At 56.2% G+C, this 26,397-nt stretch overlaps 1 protein-coding gene across 3 annotated transcripts; it reads left to right on the top strand.

Annotated features, from left to right (window-relative positions):
- Nucleotides 1–15,570: 15,570 nt before the first annotated feature.
- LOC308676639 (transferrin receptor protein 2-like) lies at nt 15,571–26,110 on the top strand. 3 transcript variants are annotated; one of them, XM_081342613.1, is made up of 19 exons: nt 15,571–15,710; nt 15,833–16,043; nt 16,368–16,563; nt 17,335–17,475; nt 17,582–17,693; nt 18,257–18,379; nt 18,688–18,804; nt 19,035–19,174; nt 19,293–19,465; nt 19,582–19,701; nt 20,331–20,413; nt 20,707–20,770; nt 21,018–21,085; nt 21,168–21,244; nt 21,604–21,688; nt 23,192–23,419; nt 24,213–24,405; nt 24,616–24,650; nt 25,071–25,289. In XM_081342613.1, exons 1-18 carry the CDS (start codon nt 15,678–15,680, stop codon nt 24,639–24,641), a joined length of 2,190 nt encoding a protein of 729 aa, XP_081198739.1. In that variant the 5' UTR covers nt 15,571–15,677; the 3' UTR covers nt 24,642–24,650; nt 25,071–25,289. The 3 variants fall into 3 exon arrangements, with proteins under 3 accessions (XP_081198739.1, XP_081198738.1, XP_081198740.1); XM_081342612.1 differs by lacking the exons at nt 24,616–24,650; nt 25,071–25,289 and adding an exon at nt 25,303–26,110 and having other exon boundaries at nt 24,213–24,353; XM_081342614.1 differs by lacking the exons at nt 24,616–24,650; nt 25,071–25,289 and adding an exon at nt 24,546–24,588.
- The last annotated feature ends 287 nt before the right edge of the window (nt 26,111–26,397 follow it).

Below are 26,397 nucleotides of genomic sequence, written 5' to 3'. Positions count from 1 at the left end.
GAAAAAAGCCCCACGAGAAAAATGGCTCGTGAGAACTAGCGACTTGGCTGTGGTGGATGGTGGGGGGGGGGAGGGAGGCTGAATTCAATCCCCTCCCGAACCGACCTGGTCAGCCCGACAGGAAGGGGCAAAGTGACCAAGGAAACGACCCCCTGGGAAATGCCTGTCTGTGAAACGGGTGCAACTGTTTCTGAGAGGGGTAGGGGGGCACCCGGCTGCAATGAGATGGGGGCTGGGGACCGGGAGACCCCTGTCCTGTGACCTTGGGGCACGTAGACACTAGGCGGGCCGCCTTCAGTCACAGCAGCAGCGTCTGAAGAGTCTCACTTGTGGGTTTTGTGTGTGTGTGTGTGTGTGTGTGTAATGTTTCCACATTGCAGCTGTCTGGTATTTCGATCACCTCTTTGGGGGCGGAAGCGCCCTAACAATGGAGACGCTGCAGCGTCTGTGACCAGACTGCCCGGCGGTGTGGGTTTCTTGCTCTGCTTGCACACGGGTGTGTGTGTGTGTGTGCGCGTGTGTCTGTGTGCCTGTGTGTGTGTATGTGTGTGTAAGAGAGAGAGAGAGTGCACACCTAAACAGATTGCTCCTGGTGCACAATCATTTATGATTCTCTTTGGCTCCTCTTTCAGACTCTCTGTCTGGTTCAAAAATTGTGGGGTTTTCTTTTTACGGCAAAATTAATTTTTATTTGGCACGCTTTTAGGGCCTCTCCTGGCTATTCCAAGAGCTGGGGCTTCTTCCGGAGATGAAGGAAAAGAGGAGGGGCAGGTCCATTTCCGGAGAATCCACTGGGCTTTCCCTGGAGATTGTGCCAACCCAGAAGGGAGCTGAAGGCCCAACTAAAAGATTGTGTGTTTGCGTGTGTACCTGTTGCCTTCAGAGGCTGCCCAGTTGTGCATGTAACTGGCCACTGCCAGCGTGGGTTAAAGCAGTGCTGTTTTCAAAGCTGGCAACTTTAAGCTGTGTGGACTTCAACTCCCAGAATTCCCCAGCCAGCTGAAGGAAAATCAACACGCCTTAAAGCTGCCAACTTTGAAAACAGCATTGGGTTAAGCGGGCCTTTGTTTCTCGCACAAATTGCAGGATTACAAAAAATGAATTTTTCTTCATGTGGGATTTAGGATGCTTAACGAACCAGAGAGGATCTGTGGAATTGATTCTTTCTGAGTTTGGTGCTTTGCTTGCAGATGTTTCATTACCTGAGTAGGTAACCTCATCTAGATGGTCCTAGATGGCGCGGGGCTTGCAAACCCCACCCTCCCTTTCCCTGATAAAGTTCCCTAGTTGGATGATGAAACGTCTGCAAGGAAACCACCCAGCTCAGAGAGCACCAAGGACCCCACAGTCCTTCTCCTCCTCCTCTTCCTCCCCCCCTCCTCCTCTCTTTTTCTCTTTTGAAACCCCCTCCCTTCTAGCATTGATTATATTCCCAAGCAGGGTCATGAAATGTCTGCAAGAAAACCACTCAGCTCAGAGAGCACTAAGGACCCCACAGTCGTCGTTGTCGTCATCCTCTTCCTCCTCCTCCTCCTCCTCCCCGCAAACCCCTCCATTCCCTTCTGGCACTGATGAGGTTCCCTAGTTGGGTCATGAAACGTCTTCAAGGAAGCCACCCAGCTCAGAGAGCCCCAAGGATCCCAACGGTCCAGCCCTGAGATTCTCTTTTAAAGGGGGTCTTAGTTTGCCAAGCTCGGCCAGGCACACTTGTGCCCCTCCCCAGAGAGGCAAATCACATCTGCACTCAAGCGCGTGTCCCCTCCCCTTTCAATTCCCACGCTTTTCAGGTGAGACCCTCCCTCCAGGCAGCGACCTTGGCTGGGGGAGAAGCATCCATGCCATGGCAGGGTCCTGCCCCAACAGAAGGGCCGGGAGACTGAGAGAAAACACACCACACAGCCAGGCTGCTATCCTCTGGCACTGATCGCCCCAAGATAGGGCGATGGGCACAGCTTGGATGGTCACCTTTCAGTAGAGTCTTGAAGGCTTGCGCCACATATGCCCACATCCGTGTTTCCGTGGAAGCCCCGATGAAGAGGGAGGCGTCTCCATCTCCTGGCCTAGGCTGGCCCTCGGGCTGACGGAAGAGGGCGTGCCTTATCTTCTCCCAGATGGTGGGCTTCATTCCCACAAGATTGGCTGGTGGCCATCATCTGGAATGGGTTTAAAGGGGGACTCATGGCGGACCTTGAAGTCTGCAGGTAGGGAGTAGGGGCCTCCGAGTCCCACTTGCGGGGGCCATCCCCCCCCATCTCCTCCTGGAGGCATCTGGCCTAGGATGGTCCTCAGGCTGATGGAAAAGGACCCCACCCCCTTAGCTTTCCCGGTCAGACCTGGTGGTGTCCACTATCTGGAAGACGTTCATGGAGGACTGGTCTACTCTGTCGTCCCCACGTCTTCTGGGGCCTCTGGGCTGGAAGCCGGTGCCCCTAAACCCCTCGCGGGGAACCCCAGGAGAAGTTGCCCGTGGTTCTTCTGCCCTTGTGGGCCTCAGATCAGGTCCCCGGCTGCCTGCTGCTGCCTCGGAGGTCACGGGGGACAGTGTCCAGGGCTCCCCCTCCCCAGCCAGACACCCCTTCCTTAGCAGGGCGCTTTAGGGGACCAAAGGCAATCCAGATTACCCAGCCTTCCCCTTCCGGGGCAAATGGGAGAGGAGGCCATTCTTTGGCTGTCCCGCTGCTCCTTCCCTCCAGAGGTGGGAAGACCCCTGACCCCTCCAGCCAGGCCCACCTTGGATATAGCTGATTGGCAGAGGGATACCTGGGGGGGCGGAGAGACCCACAGGTGGAGTGGGGGTTTCGCCAGGATGCCACAGCTGAAGTGAGTGCTAGATTGGTGTAATGGTTAAGCACCAGGCTAGAAAGTGGGAGGTCGGGAGTTCTAGTGCTGCCTTAGACATGAAAGCAAGCCGGGTGACTTTGGGCCAGTCACCAGGAGATGGTGAGTTCTAGTTCTACCTCAGCCATGAAAGCCGACTAGGCAATTTTGGGCCAGTCACCAGGAGACGGTGAGTTCTAGCCCCTCCTCTCTCTCTTTCTCTCTCAGCCCAGCCCACCTTACAGGGTTCTTGTTGTGGAGAAAATAGGAGCTGGAAGTTGTTTGAATATGGTCTCCACCTTGAGTTATCTGTAAAAAGAATAAAGATGAAACAAAGAAACGGGCCGAGCAGAATCTGAATCCCAGAGGGGGAGGGGCTGGAGGGACACGCTCTCCGTGTCGTGGACCTCTGCCCGTTTTCAAAAGTTGCCACCTTTTCACACAAAGAGTCTTGTCTCCTTCAAGGAGAGAGAGGTGACTCAAGGCAGGCATCCCCCAAGGGCCATTGCACAAGACCACTTTGACGGAGCCCCCGGAGGGATGGGGGTCCTTGAACTCATTCCAGGACTTCTTTCAGGGGGTGTCGGCTGTGTCCAAGCTGAAGGAAGCCTTGTCCCGTTTACATTTCGGCAGGGCTCAGCTATACTGCTCCTGCCCCTGGAGGTTCTGTATGGCCACTCTTCCCTGGGACCTTTTGACACATTGCTGTTCCTTACTCCCATCTTGTGGCAGCAGGTTCCAGAGGCCAAGCACGATGCCTGCACTCTTATGGCAGAATTAATCCATGTGCTGCATTCACACAACACACTGAAGCTTCCCCTCTTCAAAACCAGCTAACTTGCAGGTTTGCCATTACCAGAAAGCACCTGGCTGGACAGGTAGGGTGAAGGCGGGACTTCCTCCCTTCTCTCTGCAGTGGGAGAAAAGCAGAAAAACAGAACAACAGAGTTGGAAGGGACCTTGGAGGTCATCTAGTCCAGCCCCCTGCTCTGGCAGGAGACCCTAAACCACTTCAGACCAACTGTTTAATCTCTTCCTAAAAACTTCCAGTGTTGGAGCACCTACAATTTCTGGTGGCAAGTCGTTCCACTGGTTGATTGTTCTCACTGTCAGGAAGTTTCTCCAGGTTGCTTCTCTCCTTGACGAGTTTCCACCCGTTGCTTCTTGTCCTGCCTTCGGGCGCTTTGGAGAAGAGCTTGACTCCCTCTTCTTTGGGGCAGCCCCTGAGATATTGGAACACTGCTATCATGTCATCCCTCGCCCTTCTCTTCGTTAACTGGACATCCCCAATTCCAGCAGCCATTCCTTGTATGTTTTAGCCTCCCGTCCCCTGATCCTCTTTGTTGCTCTTCTCTGCACTCTTTCCAGAGTCTCAACAACTTTTTCACATTGTGGTGACCAGAACTGGACGCAGGATTCCACGTGGGGTCATACCGAGTGAAGAGACGCTGGGTGCGGAAGAGAGAAGAGGCTGTACAGCCCACAGCTGGATAACAGGTCAGGCAAGAGGCTCATAAGAAACCATCCCTTGTCTCAGGCTGTAAAAGTGGGAAAGTTGTACTTTCAGACTGCAATATTCTGTATATAACTTTTCAATAAAAGTAGAATTAGCTGATCTGGTTGTACTTCCTGCCTGGTCTACCTGGTAAGGCTGGTGCTCTCTAACCTGTCAATTTTGGATGTGCTAATTGGCTTTTCATTTAGGGGGGAGGGGAGAGAGAGAGAGAGAGAGAGAGAGAGAGAGAGAGAGAGAGAGAGAGAGAGAATAGGTAGTCCTCACACCTTATGGCCACAATTGAGCCCAAAATTTCCTTTGCTAAGTGAGACAATTGTTAAGTGAGTTCTGCCCCATTTTATGACCTTTCTCGCCAATGTTGTTAAGTGAATCGCAGCAGCTGTTAAACGAGTCACACGTAGTTGTTAAGCGAGTCTGGCTTCCCCCTTGACTTTGCTTGTCAGAATGGTTGCAACATAGGATCACGTGACCACCACCCCCGGGACACGGCAACCGTCCTAAGTACACGCCATTTGCCCAGGGCCTGACTTTTGATCACGTGGCCACCAGGAGGCTGCAACGGTCCTAAGTGTGAAAAACGGCCGCGTGGCTTTTTTTCAGTGCCGTTGTGACTTGGTCACTAAACGAAACAGTTGCAAATTCAAGCCCTATCTATCTGCACAAATTAGCCTATGGTTAGCCGATCGTGGTTTAACTGGTTTAAACCAGTTGCTTGAGGTTGCGTAACTCTAAGACAGCCGCACTAGCCCTCCGCAGGGTGACCATTTGCAGGAACAGCTTCCTTCTTCCTAGCACTCGAAAGGCCCCAAGACCCCCGCCCCGTCCCCCGTCCCCCCAGAATCTCAACCAGCACCCTTTGCAAACTCCAGGCAGGGCTGTCCCGGTGTTACTGCAGACCCCCTGGCCAGGGGAAGCATTGGGGTGTCCCCACATCTGAGCTGCCGGGATATGGAAGCCCCCCTCCCCAGCCTCCTTGAGGGAAGCCCCCCCACCCCCGCACCCCCAAATGGCAGAGCCCAAGAGGAGGACGGGGGGGGGGCTTCCAGGGGCTGCTGCACAACCAGCCTCTTTTTCCCGAGGACCCCTCCCCAATCCCCCCCCTCCCAAGTGTACATAAATGGCTTTTACCGGAAACAGAGTGGACAGGACAGGACAGAACAGGACAGGACAGGACAGGACAGGACAGCAAGTGCTGGACATCCTGATTGGGCAAAAAAAAAAAAGGGCTGCACGACTTCTCTTGCCAATTTCTACCGCACTCCTCCACCTGGAGGGAACTCCAGGCCATGTCAGAAAGAAATTGTAAACTAAGTTAAGCGAAAGTAGAATTAAGGTTAGGTAAAAGCTGGCCTGGCAGGGTCCCCCCCCCATCTAAATTGAGCCGCTGAAAGGGATAAAGCTTAAGACAAGGGCAGGACGCAGAAGAAGGCGACACGTTCAGACGTTGCTAGCAAGAGACGGGTTTGGAAAACCAGTCTGGCGCCATCTCCCCTGCCTCTCTTCTGCCAGGGGGGGGGGGGCATCAGACGGCCCCAGAACTGTCACAGAGGGTCAAGGGAGACCTTCGGCTGCGTTCACACAACAGGCAAACCCTGGCCGGCTTTGGTGAGCTGGGATTGCAGCTGCTCCTCGGGCGTCTTCTCACATCAACTGTTCGGCCTCCCGGAGAGACTCCACCGCAGGCTGGCTGCATTCACACAAGGCCCTCCGCCTGGGGGAGTGAAACCCCACGGCCCCCACCTGGGCATCCTCCTCGGGGTCCACGGGGGGGGGGCTTTCCCACAAGAGGGCTTTGCCGCCCCGGAGGAAGGGCAAAGGGGCAAGGCCGTTTGAGGGATCAGAGGTGTGTGTGGGGGGGGAGGGCAGAGGATTCCCCAGCCCCCGAGGGCCCCCGAGGGCAGCCGGACAGCCCAGGCCCCCAGGCTAGAGGGCTCCTGCTCTCCTCTTCCTCCTCCAAGTGTCCATGGGGAGGAAACGGGCCATCCTCGGCCGCTTTCTGGCACCGGTCAGTGGCCAGCCGCCAAGCTGCTGACCTTCTCCCCTTCCACGCCTTAACCTGTGGCTGGCGGGGGGCCAGGGGGAGACGTGCCGCGTCTTGCATAGGCCTCGGCGGAGCCCTGGCGCAACCTGCGAAGAAAGCCCCCTTCGACTTCCTCCTGGCCGGTCAGCCGAGGGAAACTGCCCATCTCTCCCAGGGCCGGTCCAGTGACATTCTTCTCTTCAGAGAAGCAAGGGTGCCTGGTGCAAGGGGGGGGGAAGGCCATCTGGGACGCAGAGCAAAGAGAGCAGCGGATGAAACATTAACCGGGCTCCCTCGTGCGCCTGGTGTCGCAGCTGGGGAAGTGCTGGCTGGGGTCTGCAGGAGGCGAGCCAGGGGTCTCCTGCAAACTCGGGCGGGCAGGTTTGCACCAGGTGAGAGCCCAAGCGGGGCGCGCGGTCTCCCCCATCACTTCCCAGTCCTAGGGGAGGAGGAGGAGGAAGCTGAGACTGCCAGGGGGCTGCTGGGACCCCGGAGGAAGGCCGGTGCAGGGAGCAAAGTTCTGGAGAAGCTCATCCGGTCAAGCAGAGGCCCGGCCGGGAGAGGAAGCCTCTGGAACTCACCTGGCCCTGCGGAGTGTGGCCCCTGCTGGACCTCGGCTGCTGGGGAAGCCAGCGGATTGCGGAGTGACCCGGAGAAGGAGGAAGAGGAAGGGGACCTATCCGTGCCGCCATCGCCAGAGAGGAACCAACCCTGCCAGCCTCCCCCGACAGCCGTGGATGGAGAGCTGTGGAGCGGGAGGGGTCCGGTAGTTGCTGGGACCATGAAGTTTTGGCTATGGGGATCCCTGGTAAGTGGTGTTGTTCCAGAGGTTGCCAAGAGGGAGGGCAGGCCCGCCGTGCCAACCGTGGCGATCGATGGCGCTGGGCACTTGCCAAAAAGGTTGGCTGTCGGGGAAAATCTTCCCATCCGTCAAAGTCCACGGTCTTTGGGAGGGGGATGCCCATCGTCCCCTGCCTGGAGGAGGCCTGGGACGGGAACACAGTGCTTCAGTGGAGGGGCAGTCATATTTCACCTGTTGAGTAAAGATGGCCAAGCATCGCCCAGGAGCAGCAGAAGACCGGGCATTTAAATCAGGGGTGTGTCTGTCTGTGTGAAGCTGCTGGAGTGTGTGTGTGGGGGTCCCTCGACCATCAGGGGGCCGGAGACGTCAACCCCTCTTGGTGGGCATCAGATTGGGGAAGTGAAAACTGACCCTGTCGAGCAGGCTGGGGTGTAATCCCCCCGTTGCAAAGAGAAGGAAGGGGCAAGACACCCCCCATCCAAGTGGGTCTGAGTTCGGGGGGATTCGTGCGTTTCAGAGAGGGGTGGGTGGGTTCGCAGCAGTGGCTCTCCCGGCAGGTAGAGAAATGAGGCTTGTCTATATGCCCTCTGGGAGCCCAGCAGCTCGAACGCTGCCTGGGTGGCCCCAGGCTGAGGATGTGGGAAAAATCTTGCGCATATTCCCAAGTTTGACCGCAATGGACTTTGGCCACCCTGGAGAGAAACCAAATTAGTTAAGCGTGAAGGAATGGCCGGGCCCGATAAGGAACCTGTCAACACTGCAGGCCGAGAGGGGTGAGGGCTGAAGTGGGCATGTGGGGCAGGGGAGGTGAGAAACGCGCCAGCAAGGTGGGAAAAAGGGGGCAGGAAAGCCCCTGCCTGCTGGCTTCCGCTGGGAAGAAGGTCTGGGAGCCGGCTGGCCGGTTTTGAGCCAGTGCCCCCCCCCCAGTTGACTCTTAAGTCCAGCACGGTGGGGGAGAGCCGGCCAAGGGAGAAGGCCAGGCAGGGTCCTTAGCAGGGGGGGGGGCAGAGACAGAGGCGCCAAAAGACGGAGGAGGAGAGCCGGCAGCCGGGAGCAGCCAAGTCACCCGTCCTGCCCCCAGCAAATTGGGTGCCCCCCCCGGCATCGTCTGCTGGCCAGAAGACCTCCCAGGTCCTGTTCAACTCTCTTGTTCTGTTAGTCTGATCTGTTAGTCTGTTGCTCCGTTATTCCATTATTCCTGTTGTTCTGTTGGTCTGTTCTGTTGTTCTGTTTCCCTTTGTTATTCTGCTGTTCTGTTATTTTGTTTTGTTATTCTGTTGTTCTGTTATTCTGTTATTCCGTTATTCTATTCTGTTGTTCTGTTTCCCTTTTCTTATTCTCTTATTCTGTCCTGTTATTCTGTTGTTCCGTTGTTCTGTTGTTCTGCTTCCCTTTTCTTATTCTGTTACTCCATTATTCTGTGGTTCTGTTCTGTTACTTTCTTAGTCTTTCGTTATTCTGTTGATCGGGTGTCGCGTTGTGCTGTTGTGCCGCTGTTCTGCTGCTATCCTGTTATTCTTGGCCTCTTCTTGACCGCAGCCCTCCGTCCTTTCTCCCCCCCCCTGTGCAGGGCTGATTCCATTTCTGTTGTTGTGGGCATCCTTGGACCCGGCCCTGCCCGCCCCTGCCCAGCCCGTCTGCGACCAGAGTGTCATGAACAAGTTCATCCAAGACGCCAGCAAGATAGAGAAGGACATTGTGAGTCCAGGCGCTGCTGCTCCGGGCGGCCTTGCCCGGCCAGACTCCAAGTAGCCTACCCCTCCCGTTTCTCAGAGGAGCAAAGTTGACCTAACCCTTAAAAGCCGGGAAGGGCTGATCCTGGGCAGGGCAGTTTTTGTGCCAGCCCCAGCTGGCATCTGCCGGGCCCTGCAGAAGATGCCCACGAGCGGGCTCTTCCTGATCCTGAACTAGAGGGAGATCTCTTGAAACCTTTCAGAGATTGCAAGCAGGATGGGACCTCGGAGGTCTTCTAGTCCAACCCCCGGCCCTCTTTCCCCCACAGGTGGACCTTTGTGAAGATGCCTGCAACTTACCGGAACACGTGACGGTGTCCGACACCAGGGTGAATTTTCCTGACTGGCGAGCGATGGAGGTAAGTTGTCTCTGGGCGAGGCCACACGGGAGACCCACGGCTAGGAAAGGGCCACTCTGCTGACCGCCTCCTCCTCCTCCTCCTCCTCCTGCCCCCCCTCTTTCTTCCAGAGGTCCAGGCAGGCCTGGGAGGTCTGGCGGGGCCAGGCGCTTCTGTCCCTCGCCGTGGGCCAGGTCAAAAGGCTGCAGCCTCGGATGCAGCCTTTCCTGCGTCAGCTGGAGGTGATGGAAAGCGGGTTGAGAAGCATCCGTGAGATTCTGCGCAGGCACAACGCCCAGGTGAGGACCTGCCGGGACAGGAGGGCCCTTTGCACGGGCTCAGAGGTAACGGTGGCCTCGGCTACTTTGCCCACCTGCATGGGAACGGAGGGGCTGGTGCCAGGTGCAGGGAAGACTTTGCTTCCGTTCTTCTCCCACCGTGGCCACTAAGAGAGGTGGACTTCAACTCCCAGAATGCCCCAGCAAAGTCAAGAGACCTCCCCCACTGACATTGCTGGGGCATTCTGGGAGCGGAAGGAACCACTGTGAATCCAGCTCCACTTAACGACCGTGCTACTAACTTAACAGCTGCAGGGATTCGCTGTGGCAAGAAAAACGGCGCAAAGCTCACTTAATCATCGTCTGGCTGGCACCCCTGTGGCCGTAAGTCAAGGACTACAGTCCCCAACGCCGGAGCCCTTTCTTGTTTGACCTTGCTCCCTTTCTCTCCAGCAGGCAGAGGCCCAGGAGGAGCCCCTCCCTCGGACACTGAGTGTGCAAACTGTGCAAAAACTCTTCAGTGTGTACTCCAGTTTCCTGCGTGGCAAGGTCAACCTGTTCCTGGCCACTGCCTGCCAGGGGAGTGGCAGGTGACCGGGGGCGAGGGGCTGCTTGCCACTTGGCGTCCCTCCCCTACGACGGGGAGGGGGAGGCCCCTCGGAGGCCAGACGACCACCGCCCGCTTGCTTGATTGGCCGCTTGAGAGAGACTGGCACGCACACACACCCCTGCCAGGTGGCCACTCGGGCCGTGCAGATGGCAGCGCACACCCTCCGGCTGGGAGGGGCATCCCAGCAGTCAAGCCGAAAGCCGCTTCTGCCCGACTCCGGGTCACGAGGCACGAGAGCCGGGGGGGACGAGACGGGACGAGGGGAGGTCCGGCCCAAGGAAGCAGGAATGGGGGGGGCTCTCCCCAAAAGCCCGCGTTTCGCACCAGCATCCGTGCGAAGAGGAAGAAACCAAGGCTTGAAAAACTGGGGTTCCCCACTGGGGCATCAGTGGACGGTCCCCGGAGGTGCTCGTGTTGACCTCCAAAATCTGCACCAGCACCCCCTCTTTCCGTGGCTGGAGCAGTGAGGGTGCCAAGGGGGGGGTGTCAGACGGATCTACCCAAGTTGGGGAGACCCGGTTGTGGAAATGGGGGGGGTGCTAGGGAGGTGTTTCATCTGGGGAAGGGGCCTCACTTGCTCAAGCCGAACCCAGGGGCAGCCTTGACCTGAACATGACACCCCCACCCACCCCCGGTGCCATGTGCCTGTGGAGATAAGAGCTGAACGGATCAGCTGGGGAGCCGTCACGGAACAGCCCTGCTGTCAATCAAATCATGGCTGACTTGGGAAATTCAGCATTGAAGCATTTTCAGCTAAAAAAAAATCCTCTTTTTTTAAGGCTGAAGCTTTACGGGCGGTCCTTGACTTACAGCTGTCCGTTTAGTGACCGTTTCAAGGCACAATGGCGCTGAAAAAAAGCGACTTATGACCGTTTTTCACACTTAATGACCGTTACGGCATCCCCCTGGTCACGTGACGTAAGTTCGGACGCTTGGCGAAATGTCTCAGACTTACGACGGTGTCCCAGGAGGGGGTCACGTGATCCCCTTTCGCGACCTCCTGACAAGCAAAGGGGGAAGCCAGATTCACTTAACAACCGGGTCACAGTTGCAGTGATTCAGTTAACAACGGTGGCGAGCAAGGTCGTAAAATGTGTCAAAACTCACTTAACAACGGTCTCGCTTAGCGACAGAAACTTTGGACTCCGTTGTGGTCGTAAGGTGAGGCCTCCGTATATTGTCAGAATGTGAGGAAGGCCTTTTCCAGAAGGGGCCACCCCGTCTTCTTCCTACCCACAAAAGGTGGAAAAGGGGGGGGCTCTTTCGGGTGTCAGAAGGGGTGATTGACAGCTCCCAGGCGGCCCCTCCAATGGCTGACTCTGGTCTGGTTGCAAGTAGCCCGCAGCTGACTGCCATTTTGCTCAGTGACCACTCAAAGTTACGACCGCCCTGGAAAAAGGGACATATGTCTGGCTCACCCACTTAACGACCATCCCTGCAGTCTTGTGATCAGAATTCGGACGCCTGACCGCGGGCACGCACATATGACGGCTCTACACTGTCCAGGGGTGTCACGTGATCCCCCTTTGCGACCTTCCAGGGGAAGTCAGACTCGCTTAACAACCGTGCAGTTCATGGAACAATTGCAGTGGTTCGCTTAATGACCGGGACGAAAAGGTTGTAAAATTGGAGGTGAACTCATTTACCAACCGCCTCGCTTAGCAATGGATATTCTGGCGTGAGTTGTGGTCGTAAACCGAGGACTGCCTGTGACTGGCTTTTGCCCAGCCAAGTTTAATTTAAAGGACCTCCGGGGTCTGTATACATATGTATAGTTCTACTCTGAGCGACTTCTTGAGAGTTTATATTTGATATTAAGTTAAAGGTGTACAGTTTTCTGAGTATTTATGGGTTTCCTTCGAGAGCAGCTGCTTTGTGAGTTGATTCCTGGAAAAAGCGAGGCGGGTTCCCGACGGATGGACGGGACGGGGCTGCGACGGCTCTTGCTTATCCTGATTAAAAAGTTGCTCTGCTTTCACCAACAAGCCAGCATTTATTTGCCAGCTTTGATTTTCTCACTAAACAAGCTGTACGGGGGGGTGGGTGGAGGGAAATGCAAGTCAGCTGGGGGGATGGGAGAAGCACTCTGCACGTCCTCAGAGACGTAGCTGCCGTTTTGCCTAACTCAGGGCTTCTCAGGGCTTGGTGACTTTGAGATGGGTGGACACCTGCCTCGGTCAGGCGGTTGGACTAGAAGACCTTCAGGGTCCCTTGCAGCCCTCGGATTCTACGATTCTGTGAAATGCGTTCAAGGGCCAGAATTCCCCAGGCAGCATGCCAGCTGGGGAATTCTGGGAGCTGAAGCCCACCGATGCCGGCTGGGGAATTCTGGGAGCTGAAGCCCACCGACGCCGGCTGGGGAATTCTGGGAGCTGAAGCCCACCGATGCCGGCTGGGGAATTCTGAGAGCTGAAGCCCACCGACGCCGGCTGGGGAATTCTGGGAGCTGAAGCCCACCGACGCCGGCTGGGGAATTCTGGGAGCTGAAGTCCACCCATCTTAAAGTTGTTGCCAAGGCGTCGGAAACCAGCCGGAGCCTGTAAAGCAGCCCTTCACACTTAGGCAGTGTTTTTCTCACAGCTCACCCCCTATTCCTGCCCCCCCCAGCGGCCTGGAAGGTCCCTCCCTGTCTCTGGCCAGCAAGCAGCCGGAAAAGGCCGCTGCCTCCGCCACGCCCATCACGTGCCCCTTCTGCTGCCAAGCCAAACAGAGGCAGCCCCCGCAAGCAAGCCGGGACCGGCGGGCAGGATGCGCAGCTGGGCCCCCCAACGTCTCCCCAGCAGAGGGAGGGACCGGTGGGGTCTGGAGCTGCACCGGGCAGGGCACTGAATCGCCCAGGGCTGCCTGCCCCACGGAGCCCCCTCGGTCACCTTCCTCTGCAGAAGCGGCTCTTCAGCCTGCGCCCCAACCCGGTCCGGGCGGCCTGTCGAATGCTCTACCTGTGGGACTTCTGCTTCTCTGCAGCCGCCACGATGTCCCCGGGCAGGCTCAGCTGCTCTCCGCAGGATCAGTTACCGGGTCAAGAGACTGGGCGCCTCCTGCCCTTTTAGGCTGGGGGGGGGGCAGGGGAGGGGGCCAAATGCCTGAGCTGAACCCGCCAGAAGCTGGCCTGGGTGAAGAGTGGGAGGCCCAAATCCACCGGGACCTTGGCCAGGGACCTCGGCCAGATGTGGGGACTTCAACTCCCAGAATTCCTCTCTGCTCAGCTGGCAGCAGACAAGGCCCAGCAAAGCAGCAAAGCCTCGAAGGCAGCCAGGGTGTGTGTGTGTCTCCCATCTACAGACCCCCCCCACCATGGTTGAAGGGCCCAGGCACCCCGATCTCCCCCAAAGCAGCAAACGCACCAGGACGCCGATGCTCAGAATTGCCAGGGACCCCAGCACATCTGGGGGGTGCCAGCAAGAGAAGCTGGCAAAGGGGGGTCTGCATATTGGGACAGGGTCTGGGGGGTGCTCTGGCCTCCCCTTAGGGTTGAAGGTGTGTGTGCCAGACAACCCCCCCTTCACATTTCACAGAGCTGTGGCCCTGGCAATGGGGACTTGATTAAGGTCCCCACCGCCAGCAGAAGGCAGAGTTTGACCCCCCCCGTCCCACGCACATCTGGAGAGTCAGCAACTCTCTGGGAGGGGGCAAGCGCGGACGGCCGCCCCAGAGGGAGGAGCAGCGGCCGGAGGAGGCTGTCTGCCCAACTCCGCTGGGTCAATCCAGGGCCGGCTGGACGGGGGCCTCCCGAGAGCCAGGGGTGAGTTAGGGTCTCTTTGGAGGGCGAGGGGGCATCAGGTGGCCCTGGGCCCCCGGCTCCCCCAAGATTGGGGGTCTGGGGAGCAAAAATCGGTGCTGCGATTGGCACCACCAAAAAGCCAATGGGGGGGTGACTATCTCCCCTCCAAATCTTTGTCCCTCATTGGGCTGAATTTTGCACAACATGAAGACACTCACAGCTCGGTATGTCTGTGTGTGTGTGTGTGTGTGTGTGTGTGTGCGTGTGTGTAAGAAGAATCTCCTTCCCACCCCCACCCCTTCCTTCTCTTCCTTGGGGAATCCCCGGCGGTTGGGGGGGCCACCATTTCCCTCCCCCCAAGGCCCCCTTATCGGGACCCAGGCCCTGTTCCCACGACCGTTTTTAACCAGGGGAGCCCAGAGGCTGGGTTGGGGTCAATCTGGGGAGGGGGGGGGGTTCTGTGCCTGGCGGGAGAGCCAACCCCGACGGCAGAATCATTCAAGGGTTTGGGGGTTGTGCGAACACAGCCGAGAGGCGGAAACACACAACTCACTTATTAGCTTTGCTTTTGCTTTAGAGCAGAATTCGAACTGAGGGAATCAAGCAGCTGCCCCCCCCCCCGCAATTTCTCTCACCCTACTTCCAGCGGCCCCCTCCAGGGCAAAGGGATTCCTGGGCCTGCGCAAGAGAAAGGGATCCAATTTCCCCCAGGAAGAGGATTGGGGGGGGCTGGGTTCTCGGGAAGAGCAGAAAAATGGGGCCGTCTGAGTGACCCCTGGGTTCCCCCCACTCCCCATCAAGGTAAACCAGCTTGAGCAATGCGGTGTTGCAAAACAAAGTAAACAATTTTTGTGCACGTGGCACCGAGCTTGAAGCTGGATCGGGGTGGGAAAAGCACACTTTGCCCCCCCCCACAACTCCACTGGCCAATGGGCCTTTAACAAACTGTCAGTCAGGCAGATGTTCACCTGGTGGAGCCCTCTCCTTCCCACCCAACAGACAGATTTCAATACAAAAACACGTAAGCCTCCCAAAAGGCTGTACTCCTTCTGCCACACAACCCCGGTTGAGGGTGTGTAACTTTTCTTCCTGGGGAGGAAAAAGACCCCCCCCAGCCCCATAGCCGGTACTTGAGATTGTAGGGCAGGTGGCTGAAAGCCAGCCAGTCTACCCCAGTTAACCATTGGATGAGGAAAAAGCCCAGGTTGGCGGTCTGCCCACTTGGATGCTGAGGGAGCTAATTCTGGCCCTGCTGGCCGGGGCACCACCAGGAGATCACAAAGCTCTGGGCTGGATCGGGAGGTGAGGGAGGGGGCAAAAAGGAAGCTCTGTGGAGGTTTGAAGGAGGCTTTGGACCAGGGGTCTTCAACCTTTGCAATGTTAAGACTGGTGGACTTCAACTCCCAGAATTCCCCAGCCAGCATACTCATTGTGGCCCTCTCCAATCTCTCCGCTTTAAGGGATAGGTGGAAAAAAACAGGCATGGCTGGCTGGGGAATTCTGGGAGTTGAAGTCCACCAGTCTTAAAGGGGCCAAGGCTGGACACCCCTCCTTCAGAAACCAGCTAAGAGAGATTTTTGGGAAATAGCCCCCCCACACACACACACACGCCCGCCTACTACACAGGGCCCAACCTCATGACCGGGAGGACACCCACCTGCACGAGCCGATTAACATCCCCCCCATGCCCGGTGCTGATAAGGGGGCTGCACCAGGCACGTCTCCTGCAGGGCCGAGGGGAGGCAGGGTGTGCCCAGATAACCGCCTGGCGCTGGTGGAGCCCTCAAGAATTTCTGCCTGCCTCTCTCAACAGGCAGGGCTGCTGGGGACCCACTGGGGACGATGGCTTTTTGGACAGCCCGCCTGCAGCGAGTGGTAAGGCTGGGAAGCCCCCGACAGCCGGCCCGCCTAAAGACTCCCCACCCCCGCTGCCTTTTATTCCTGGAACGACATCCCTGCAAGGTAAGACAGGACTGCTCTTCCCCACTCGATTCCAGATCAGGCAGAAACCCGGGCAGAGGTCCTACACCATCTACCGCAACACGGCCGAGGATGATGGGGACCGTGACCCGGGGGGGCTTCAGATCAAGATGGAGGAAGCCGACGGGCCGTCCAGCAGCCCAAAGGATGGGTCCCCCCCTCCCGGGCCAAACCGGTGGAAGACGGGGGTGTACCTGGCTCTGGTGGGCCTTCTCCTGCTCATCGTAGGTGAGGAAGGGGGTCCAGTCTGCCCCCCCCGCCAGCCTGCTTTTCTCCCCCCCCCCGGCCTGGAGAGATTTGCCCCCTTGCTCAGGGTCGTGCCCCCATCACTTCCAGCAGGATTAGACCAATGAGATGGTCTTGAGTCCTCAATACTGGGTGGGGGTCCTAAACGGCCCCTCTATTTTTCCCGGGGACTGCCATCTTGGGGGGGGTCTTCTCCAAGCCCCAGTGGAGAGGATGGCCAGCACGGTTGGCATCAGAAACCCCCCCACCCCCGCCAGACTTAAATCCCGGCAACTCAGCCGGCCGGCCCTTTGCCCCCCCCCGCAGGGTTCCTCCTGGGGTACGTCTCTTCCCGGAGGGGGGGCTCCTGCACGGCCTGTGGAGACTTCCTGCCCATGATCAATGAGGACGGCCCCTACCGCCCGGCCCAGGACCCCCGGGGGCCGCCCCCCCTCTACTGGAGCGACCTGAGGGAGATGTTCCAGAAGTATCTCCACGAGGAGAAGATCGAGGGGACCATCCGGTGAGCCCCCCCCTCCGCGGGAGGGGCCCCCAGGGACGAGGACGGGCTGGGGGTTCAACAGGCATCTGAGGGGGGCACCCTGGGGGGGGCAAGCAAGTGAGAGGGGGGCCCCTCTTAGAATTCGTCACTTTTAAGCCCCCACCCCCCATATTTGTCCCATCTCTGCAACAGGAGCTCCCAGCTGGAAAAGTGGGGTGTCTGTGTGTGTGTGTGTGTGTGTGTGCTTGGGGTGGGGTGTCACATGCAAAGCTCTCACCAGCAAAGGGGAGGACCCCCTCCCAAGTGAGGAAGGGTCGTTGCTGTTGCTTTTACTCACCATATGGATGTATCTTTTTATAGCTGATTTCTTTTCTTTTTTCTTGTTTCTGTTATTATTCTATTTATTTTACTTTTGCTTTGTTTAAACTTCCTTTTTATGGTTGTGAGTCATCTAGAGTGGCCCCATGGTGAGATAGGCGACATATAATTTTTTTTTTTATTGAAAAGTTTTACAATACATTTTTTAAAAAAGGGGGTTGGGAGGGGTTTTTGTCTTTTTTTAAAAAAATGCGACATATAAATTTAATTATATATATTTATACGTTCATATATATATGTGTGTGTGTGTATGTGTGTGTGTGTGTAATGTATAATAATAATAATAATAATAATAATAATAATAATAATAATAATAATAATAATAATAATAATAATAATAATAATTAATATAATGCACCAGATTGTGAATCGAATGGAAGATTAAACCATCCTCATCTCTCCCCTCCCGGGCAGAAAAATGAGTGAGGGTCCCCACCCTCCCGGCTCCCCTCGCCTGGAGGCCCTTTCCAGCCATGTCCTGGAGGCCTTCACCTCCTTTGGCCTGGACCACAGCTGGACCGATAGCCACTACGTGAGGTTGCAGCTCCCCGACCGGTCAGTACGGCTGTTCCTGGAGGCTATGGGGGGGGGGCTGGGGTGGGGGGGAGCAGGGTCTGCTGGGCCTTTTAACCCACCCACCCCCGTCGCCCCCTTTTCTCAGGAGGCGGCCCAACTTTCTCCGGTGGGTGGACGCCAGCGGGGCTGTGACGGAGGAGCTGCAGCTGGAAGACCCAGAGGTTTACTGCCCCTACAGCGCCTCTGGCACCGTCGCGGTAATTAATGCCCGGTGCTCTGCTCTGCTTGAGTGAATTTTGCCCCGTTTTACGACCTTTTCTTGCCAGGGTTGATTAAGTGAATCTGGCTTCCCCATTGTTTGTCAGAAGGCCGCAAAAGGGGATCGCGTGACACCCCCCCCCTGCCACCCTGGACACTGCGACCGTCATAAATACGAGTCGGTTGCCAAGCGTCTGGATTTTGATCACGTGGGCACGTGGATGCTGCAGCGGTCGTTAAGTGTGGGAAAACAGTCCCAAGTCTGTTTTTTCCCAGTGCCCTTGTAACTTTGAACGGTCACTAAATGAATTGTTGTAAGTCGAGGACCTACCTGTAGCCGCCCATCCCTGAGTGAAAAATACAAAAGAGAGATGAAGGTAGACTTCACCAGGGCTGGAAGCTCTTCGGGAGAGGTAGCAAGAAAACCCGTAGTCCAGAAGGGCCCAGGAGGGGACTGGGGGTTTTGCCCCATCTCTTCCCTGGGGCGGAGAATTCCCCTGCCCCCCAATCTGAAGGGTCCCCCCTCCCCCTCTGAGCCCCTTTCTCCCCTCCCCATCCTCAGGGCGGCCTCGTCTTTGCCAACTACGGGCGCAGGGAGGACTTTGCGTTGCTGGAGCAGCGGGGGCTGAGTCCGCGGGGGCACCTGGTCATCACCCGCGTGGGGAAAATCAGCTACGCCGAGAAGGTGAGCCGGGGGCACCCCAACACCATAGACCCCCCCTACTCCTCCCGGGCAGAAAGATTCTGCCAATGGCTCGTGGGCATCCCTGCCAGGTGATGGGGGGCAGGTGGGGCTTCTGGACCCCGCAGGTGCAGACGGGGAAGGACAGGGGACCCCTTTGCAATGGGGGGGGGGAATGTCCAAAGCTCCATCCCTGGGGAAAGGGGAGAGAAAGGGGGTCCGGTTGGGAAGGGGCTGAGGGGGCTTTGAGGATTGGTGTGAGGGGGGGTCATGAAAGGCAAAAGGCCACCCCGAGCGCTTCCTCCCCCCAGGTGGCAAACGCAGAGGCTAGCCAGGCGAAGGGGATCCTCATTTACCCGGACCCCCAGGACATCCCTCAAGACCCCCGCAAACTGGGCCTTTTCCCTAACATCAGCATTTATGGACATGTGAGTAGTTTTTTCGTGGCGGGGGAGGGTGTGTGTCAGAAGCAGCTGTTGAACCCTAACCCCCCCTTCTCCAGTTTGCATTCTCCTACCTGCCGGGGCCGTCCTGATGCACTGGGGGCCGCCGAGCAGGCGGTGGCAGCAGAGAGCTCCCAGGTAGACTGCCTTGGCCCCTGGAGGCTCCGGATGGCTTTCCCAGCTCAGGGTGCCCCTTTTTTCTTTCCCCCTTGCAGGTTCATATGGGGGCTGGAGACCCTTACAGCCCCGGCTTCCCGTCCTTCAATCACACCCAGTTTCCCCCCATAAAGTCCTCGGGGCTGCCCTCAATCCCGGCTCACCCCATCAGTGCCGCCGTGGCTGCCCGCCTGCTCCGGTGTGTAGCTGGGGGGGGGGAGGGAGGGAGGGCTGAGTGGGGGGATGGGAGGAACCAGGTGGGGCTGTGCCCGCCTTCAGACGCGGCATCCACACGTTCGTGTCTGATTCCCCTGCAGGCAGCTGACCGGCCCCCCAGCCCCCCAGGCCTGGAGGGGCCGCCTTCCGGAGGTTCCCTACCTGCTCGGCCCCGGGCACCCCAACTCCCGCCTGCAGCTCGGGGTGCACAACGTCCGGCAGTCGGTCATGATTAACAATGTTTTCGGCTGCATCGAGGGCAAATTTGAACCCGGTACCGCTGGCAGGGAGTTCGGGCGAGGCAAGGAAGAGAGACGAGGGTCTCTGCAAAGGGAGACTGGTCCAGGAATCTCTCGCGATCCTGTGCTTTGTATCCTTTGAATCTACTAGATCACTACCTGATTGTGGGGGCCCAGCGGGATTCCCTGGGGCCCGGAGCTGCCCGGTCCGGAGTGGGCACAGCCATTTTGCTGGAACTGGCCCGGACTTTTGTTGCCATGGTGCAGAACGGTAAGCCGATGATGGAGGCGTGTGTATGTGTGTGTGTGTTTCTGTGTGTCTCTTCATAGGACCCCTAGTGCAAACATTCCCTGAAATACAGGGAGTCCTTGTCTTACGACCGAGCCCGGGCTTTCTGTTGCTAAGTGAGAAACTTAAGTGAGTTTTGCTCCATTTTACGACCTTTCTTCCCATGGTCATTAAGTGAATCATGGCAGTTGTTAAGCGGGTCACATGGTTGTTAAGTGAATCTGGCTCCCTCCTTGACTTTGCTGGTCACAAGGTCACAAAAGGGGATCACATAACACCAGGACACTGTGCGACTGTCATAAATACAAGTCGGTCGCCAAGTGTTTGAGTTTTGATCACGGGATCCCCAGCACGCCGCCGTAGTCGCAAGTGTGAAAAACGGTCCCGAGGCCCTTTTTTTTCAGCACTGCTCTGACTTCAGAGGGTCCCTCCGTGAATTGTCGTAAGTTGAGGACTTGCCTGTAAAATGCGAGGGGGCTGCTTTGAAAGGCCCCCTTTTGCGCCACAGCAGCCATTGGGGGCCCCTTGGGAGCGGCGGGGTGGGGGCTGTTGTGAGTTCGAGAGAAGCCTGACTGGGAGCGATGCAGATCACTCAGTGTCCTACACTGCAGGGTTCCAACTGCGGAGGAGCTTGCTCTTTGTGAGCTGGGATGCCGGCGACTTTGGCAGCGTGGGGTCCACCGAGTGGCTGGAGGCAAGTGGGGCTGGGCAGGCGGTGGGCAGCCCGGCAGGGAGGCGTGCTGGTGGGGGGCGGGAAATGGTGGCAACTCCCCCTTCCTCTGGGTTTGCCAAAGAGGGGGGCGTGGGGAACCCACCAATCCAACGTGCCCCCCCAAACCCTCCCCTGTCCACGTCTGTCAGCCGCCCACGAAACGGACCCCTTGATCAGGGGGCCTCAGGAACGGGAGCAAGGGGGTCTCTGAGCAGCAAAGGCCCCCCCATTTCTACCCCCCTTCCCTTTTTAAAAACCGCATCCGGTCTCCGCAGGGCTACCTCACCATGCTGCACCTCAAGGCCGCTGCGTACATCAGTCTGGACAATGCGGTGCTGGGTGAGTGGGGAGTGGGAGGCAGGCAGCCCCCCCCCAGACTGAGTGCCACCCAAGGGGGGGTCTGCGGAAAGGAAGGCCCATCCCGCCGGCCTCCAAGCCTGCTAAGAGGGTGAAGACCCCAACCGCCACTATGAAAAACCAGAAAGACGTGGGTGGGAGAGATGAAAAAAAGAAGCAGGAAGACGGCTGGGGAGGCCGAAAGATTTGGCGATGAGGACTAGAACCTTGGGCCTGGGTCTCTTCGCAGGAGATGACAGATTGCTGGCCAAGGCCAGCCCTGCCCTGATCAGCCTCATCGAGAGCGTCATTAAGCAGGTGAGGGGACAGGTGGGGGAGGAAAGAAGGTGAGGGGTCTTCGTGAGGGCGGCTCTCCACACCCCCGGCCTCTTCCCTGCAGGTGGACAGCCCCAATCGCAGCGGCCAAAGCATCTTTGCGCAGATGACCGAGCAGGGCCGGCGCTGGGAAAATGAGGGGTAAGAAGGATTGACACCCCGACTTTAAACCCCCCCCAGTTCCACCCCCTTGGTCCCCCTCCCATCAGGGCTGAGCTCTGGAGTTAGCCATAAGGCTAAAAATTGGGCAATAATCAAAGGAAAAAAATCAGTAGCTTAATCAGCCCTGAGAACTTATTAAAGTGGGCGTGGACTTCAATTTCCCAGAATTCCCCAGCCAAGTCCACCCATCTTTACTTGTTCGCGGTTGAGGAAAACTGGGCTAAAGAAATCCTGCCGGTTTCTATGGGCAAAAAATCTCCTGAAATGCCATTACTGGAATCCCCCCCCCAATTTCTTCTCCCTCCCCCTGAGCCTGGTGGGTTTCTCTCCCTTCTCAGCCTCCGGCCCCTCCCCATGGACAGCAGCGCCTTCGCCTTCACCTCCTTCGGGGGGGTCCCGGCCGTGGAGTTTTCCTTTGCAGAGGTGAGGTGCCCGGCCCCTTCCCCGAAATGGGGGTGGGGGGTGGGGGAGGACCCTGAGGACCCCTCTCTGCCCATGCAAGACTGAAACACAGGGCGTCCTCAACTTACGACCACAGCTGAGCCCAAAATTTCTGCTGCGAACCAAGACGGTTGTTAAGTGAGTTTTGCCAAATTTGACCACCGTTTTTGCCACGGTTGTTAAGCAAATCACTGCAGCTATTAAGTTGGTTAAGCGAATCTGGATTTTGCTGGTCAGAAGGTAGCAAAAGGGGATCGCCTGACCCCACCTGGGACACTGTGACCGTCATAAATATGAGTCAGCTGACAAGCGTCTGCAACGGTTGTAAGGGTGAAGAACGGTCATAAGTCCCTTTTTTTTCAGTCCCGTTGTAACTTCCAACGGTCACTACTTCCAACTCCGGAAGTTTTTAAGAAGAGACTGGACAGCCATTTGTCTGAAATGGTAGTTTCCTGCCTGAACAGGGGGTTGAACTAGATGAACTCCAAAGTCCCTTCAACTTTATTATTATTATAATAGAATAGAATAGAATAGAATAGAATAGAATAGAATAGAATAGAATAGAATAGAATAGAATAGAATAGAATAGAATAGAATAGAATAGAATAGAATAGAATAGAATAGAATAGAATAGAATAGAATGGAGTGGAGTGGAGTGGAGAGAATAGAATAGAATAGAATAGAATAGAATAGAATAGAATAGAATAGAATAGAATAGAATAGAATAGAATAGAATAGAATAGAATAGAATAGAATAGAATAGAATAGAATAGAATAGAATAGAATAGAATAGAATAGAATAGAGTAGAGTAGAGTAGAGTGGAGTGGAGTGGAGTGGAGTGGAGTGGAGAGAATAGAATAGAATAGAATAGAATAGAATAGAATAGAATAGAATAGAATAGAATAGAATAGAATAGAATAGAATAGAATAGAATAGAATAGAGTGGAGTGGAGTGGAGTGGAGAGAATAGAATAGAATAGAATAGAATAGAATAGAATAGAATAGAATAGAATAGAATAGAATAGAATAGAATAGAATAGAATAGAATAGAATAGTGCTGGAAGGGACCTTGGAGGTCTTCTAGTCCAGCCCCCTGCTCAAGCAGGAGGACCCATACATCTCTGTTATTATTGTTGTTGTTATTGAAGTAGTTACTACTACTACTGATACTATTATTATTATTATTACTATTACCACTATTACTATTATTATTACTGATGCTATTACTACTGCTACTACTACTATCACTACTACTATTGTTACTACTGCTATTATTGTAGTTGTTATTATTATTATTAAATGAACTGCTGTAAGTTGAGGATGAGCTGTAAATGGAGAGTGTTGGGGCTCCTGCCCAGAGCAGCGGTCAGCCTCCTCCCTGCTATTCTGGAGGGGGCACACTGCGTGGCCCTGGACCCCTGGCCCTGTCTCGCTTTGGGGCTGCGGCCCCCCAGACTCACAGGTTTTGCCCTGTCCCCCTGCAGGACTCGCGCCCGTACCCCTTCCTCAACACCATGCTGGACACCTACGACCACCTCAACCGGGCCCTCCAGGGGCGCCTGCCCGCCGTGGCCAAGTCCGTGGCCGAGGTGGTGGGCCACCTGCTGATCAAGCTGAGCCACGACCACCTGCTGCCCCTGGACTACTGGTGCTACGGAGACGTCCTCCTGCAGGAGATCGCCCACTTCAACCAGTACAACACGCTTCTGAAGGTGGGGGGGCTGGCCCTCCCCCCTCCCCCCTCTCTCCCCCTCCCCAAAAGAGGCACGCGGCCCTCACGTTTATTCCTTCGGATCCAGCTTTTATTATTTTCATAAATAGTGCAAGGTGCTAAACTTGCCCGATACAGACAATCCTCGACTTACAATCAAATGGAGCCTGCCCATCACTGAAGCAGAACTAGAACTCACTGTCTCCTGGTGACTGGCCAAGCACACCTAGCCGGCTTTTCATGCCTAAGGCGGGACTAGAACTCACCGTCTCCTGGTGATTGTCCCAAAGTCACCCAGCCAGCTTTCATGCCTAACTAGAACTCACCGTCTCCAGGTTTCTAGCCTGGTAGCTTCATCTCTAGATACTTTGGCATTTGGGGAGCATTTTCTGCAAAACCTTACCTAACGGTGCTCCCCAAAGCGCAGTGTCCTTGTGCATTGAGCACTATCAGTCTGCGCATCTGAAAATTTTGGAGGGGGGGTGAAATGTCTCCAATTTCTTACCCCTCCCATATTGCACAGTAGCCCCAAATCAGAGAGAGTCTAGTACCCCCTTTTCAAATAATTTGATTTTTAGCATCTGTCCTCCAAGGGAAAACAGCTACTCTGCCTGAGTGCATTTCTTATAGCTTCCAGCAGGGGGCGCACAGGTGAGAAACATGCCAGCTAACCTGTTAGCGCCACCTGCCAGGTAATGCTGCTGGGCCTCTCTCCTGGGGGGGCCTTCCCCCCTACTGTTCTGCAACCTACTCCGGCTTCAGCCCTCTCCCTTGGTTTTTTTTTCCTCGCCCAGAGTCGGGGTCTCACCCTGCAGTGGATGTATTCGGCACGGGGCGATTATGTGCGGGCTGCCGAGAAGCTGCGCAAGGACATCTACACCTCGGAGGAGCACAACGAGAGGCTTCTGCGCATGTTCAATGTCCGCATAATGCGGGTGAGTCCACCCATCTTAAAGCTGCAAACTCAGGAAAGACTGAGTTTCAGAGGTGGCTGCCTTCCTAAGCGGGACTGAGTTTCTGAGGTGGCTGCCTTCCTAAGCGGGTCTGAGTTTCTGAGGTGGCTGAATTCCTAAGCGGGAATGAGTTTCAGAGGTGGCTGCCTTATTAAGCGGGACTGAGTTTCAGAGGTGGCTGCCTTCCTAAGCGGGACTGAGTTTCAGAGGTGGCTGAATTCCTAAGCGGGACTGAGTTTCAGAGGTGGCTGCCTTATTAAGCGGGACTGAGTTTCAGAGGTGGCTGCCTTCCTAAGCGGGACTGAGTTTCAGAGGTGGCTGCCTTCCTAAGCGGGACTGAGTTTCAGAGGTGGCTGCCTTCCTAAGCGGGACTGAGTTTCAGAGGTGGCTGCCTTCCTAAGCGGGACTGAGTTTCAGAGGTGGCTGCCTTCCTAAGCGGGACTGAGTTTCAGAGGTGGCTGCCTTCCTAAGCGGGACTGAGTTTTAGAGGTGGCTGCCTTCCTAAGCGGGACTGAGTTTCAGAGGTGGCTGCCTTCCTAAGCGGGACTGAGTTTCAGAGGTGGCTGCCTTCCTAAGCGGGACTGAGTTTTAGAGGTGGCTGCCTTCCTAAGCGGGACTGAGTTTCAGAGGTGGCTGCCTTCCTAAGCGGGACTGAGCTTCAGAGGTGGCTGCCTTCCTAAGCGGGACTGAGTTTCAGAGGCGGCTGAATTCCTAAGTGGCAGCAGCTGCTTTCACTGGCCCAGAATAACACTTGTTAGGCAGAAAAGGAGCCCGCAGCCCTCTATCCTGATTCTGGAAGATCATGGAGCATCAGCCCCGGGGGTGTACGGATGAAAGGACCCCGGCTCCCTCAGCCTGGCAGTGGCCCTTTGGGGTCCCCAACTCCCCCCACCAGGCCAAAGTATGCCTCCCTTTGCTTCCCCTCCTGCAGGTGGAATTCTACTTCCTCTCCCAATACGTGGCGGTGACCGAGACCCCCTTCCGGCACATCCTCCACGGCCGGGGACCCCACACCCTCAGGGCCCTCCTGGAGCACGTCAGCCTCCTGCGGGACGCCCCGGAAAAGTTTGACGAAGTTCTCTTCCGCCGGCAACTCGCCCTTGTCACCTGGACGCTGCAGGGGGCCGCCAACGCACTCAGCGGGGACGTGTGGAACATCGACAACAATTTCTGAGCCGGGACACAAATCGGGGCCTCGGCCAAGGGCCCGGGGCCCCTAACGTTAGCGCCGGTGTTTCGAGTCCCTCAGATGCTGCCCTAGACTCAGTCCGCCTTTGGTTACCCCCCAAAAAAGTGATTGCAAAGGGTGTTGCACTTTTTTGCAAGCACAGGTGTGTGAACACACACACACACACAGGGGGTTTGTTTCATGCCCCCCCCCGAAGCTTTTCTCTTTCCTTCGTTCCTTCCCTCTTTTTCCTCTTGATTCTTAATTTATCAGTGACAGGGTTCACTATGAATTATGGGAATATTGCTATGCAATAGACTAGCAAGGCCACCCCCGGGTTAATTGCACACTCTCCCCCCATGGAATGGCAGCCCCCCCTCCTTTGCACACAACCCCCACACGGGATTTATCAGCAGCAAGGTCTGCTATAAATGGAATTGATTTATTGCTATGTAATAAGACGGGAATGCTGCCTCCTTCCCTTCCTTCTTTCCTCCTTGGTTACTCGGTCAGCGGCTGCAAATTGGAATTGCAATTGCAAGATTGGAATAAAAAAGGCTGACTGCCTGTTTTTGGAGACTCATGAAGGCCTGGTGGGTGGATAGCAGCAGCCATGTTCATGGCAAATAATTCCCTCTCCCAGGACAGGTGTCAATCAAATTGCAGCTGACTTGGGCAAATGCGGTGGCTCAGTGGGTTAGGATGCTGAGCTTTTGTTGATCAGAAGGTCGGCAGTTTAGCGGGTTGAATCCCAAGTGCCGTGTAGCAGAGTGAGGGCCTGTTACGCGTCCCAGCTTCTGCCAACCTAGCAGTTCGAAAGCACGTAAAAATGCAAGTAGAAAAATAGGGACCACTACG

The sequence above is a fragment of the Vipera berus genome, assembly GCF_964194415.1.
Source record: "Vipera berus genome assembly, chromosome: W".
Taxonomy (NCBI): Eukaryota; Metazoa; Chordata; class Lepidosauria; order Squamata; family Viperidae; genus Vipera; species Vipera berus.
The sequence above is the reverse complement of the archived record's forward strand: the minus strand, read 5'-3'. Positions and strand labels throughout refer to the sequence as shown.

Coding starts and splice junctions, on each gene's coding strand:
- LOC308676639 (XM_081342612.1), top strand. CDS start 15,678: ATGGCTTTTTGGACAGCCCGCCTGCAGCGAGTG. Junction 19,175..19,292: donor GTGGCTGCCCGCCTGCTCCG/GTGTGTAGCTGG, acceptor ATTCCCCTGCAG/GCAGCTGACCGGCCCCCCAG. Junction 24,354..25,302: donor TCAATGTCCGCATAATGCGG/GTGAGTCCACCC, acceptor CCCCTCCTGCAG/GTGGAATTCTACTTCCTCTC.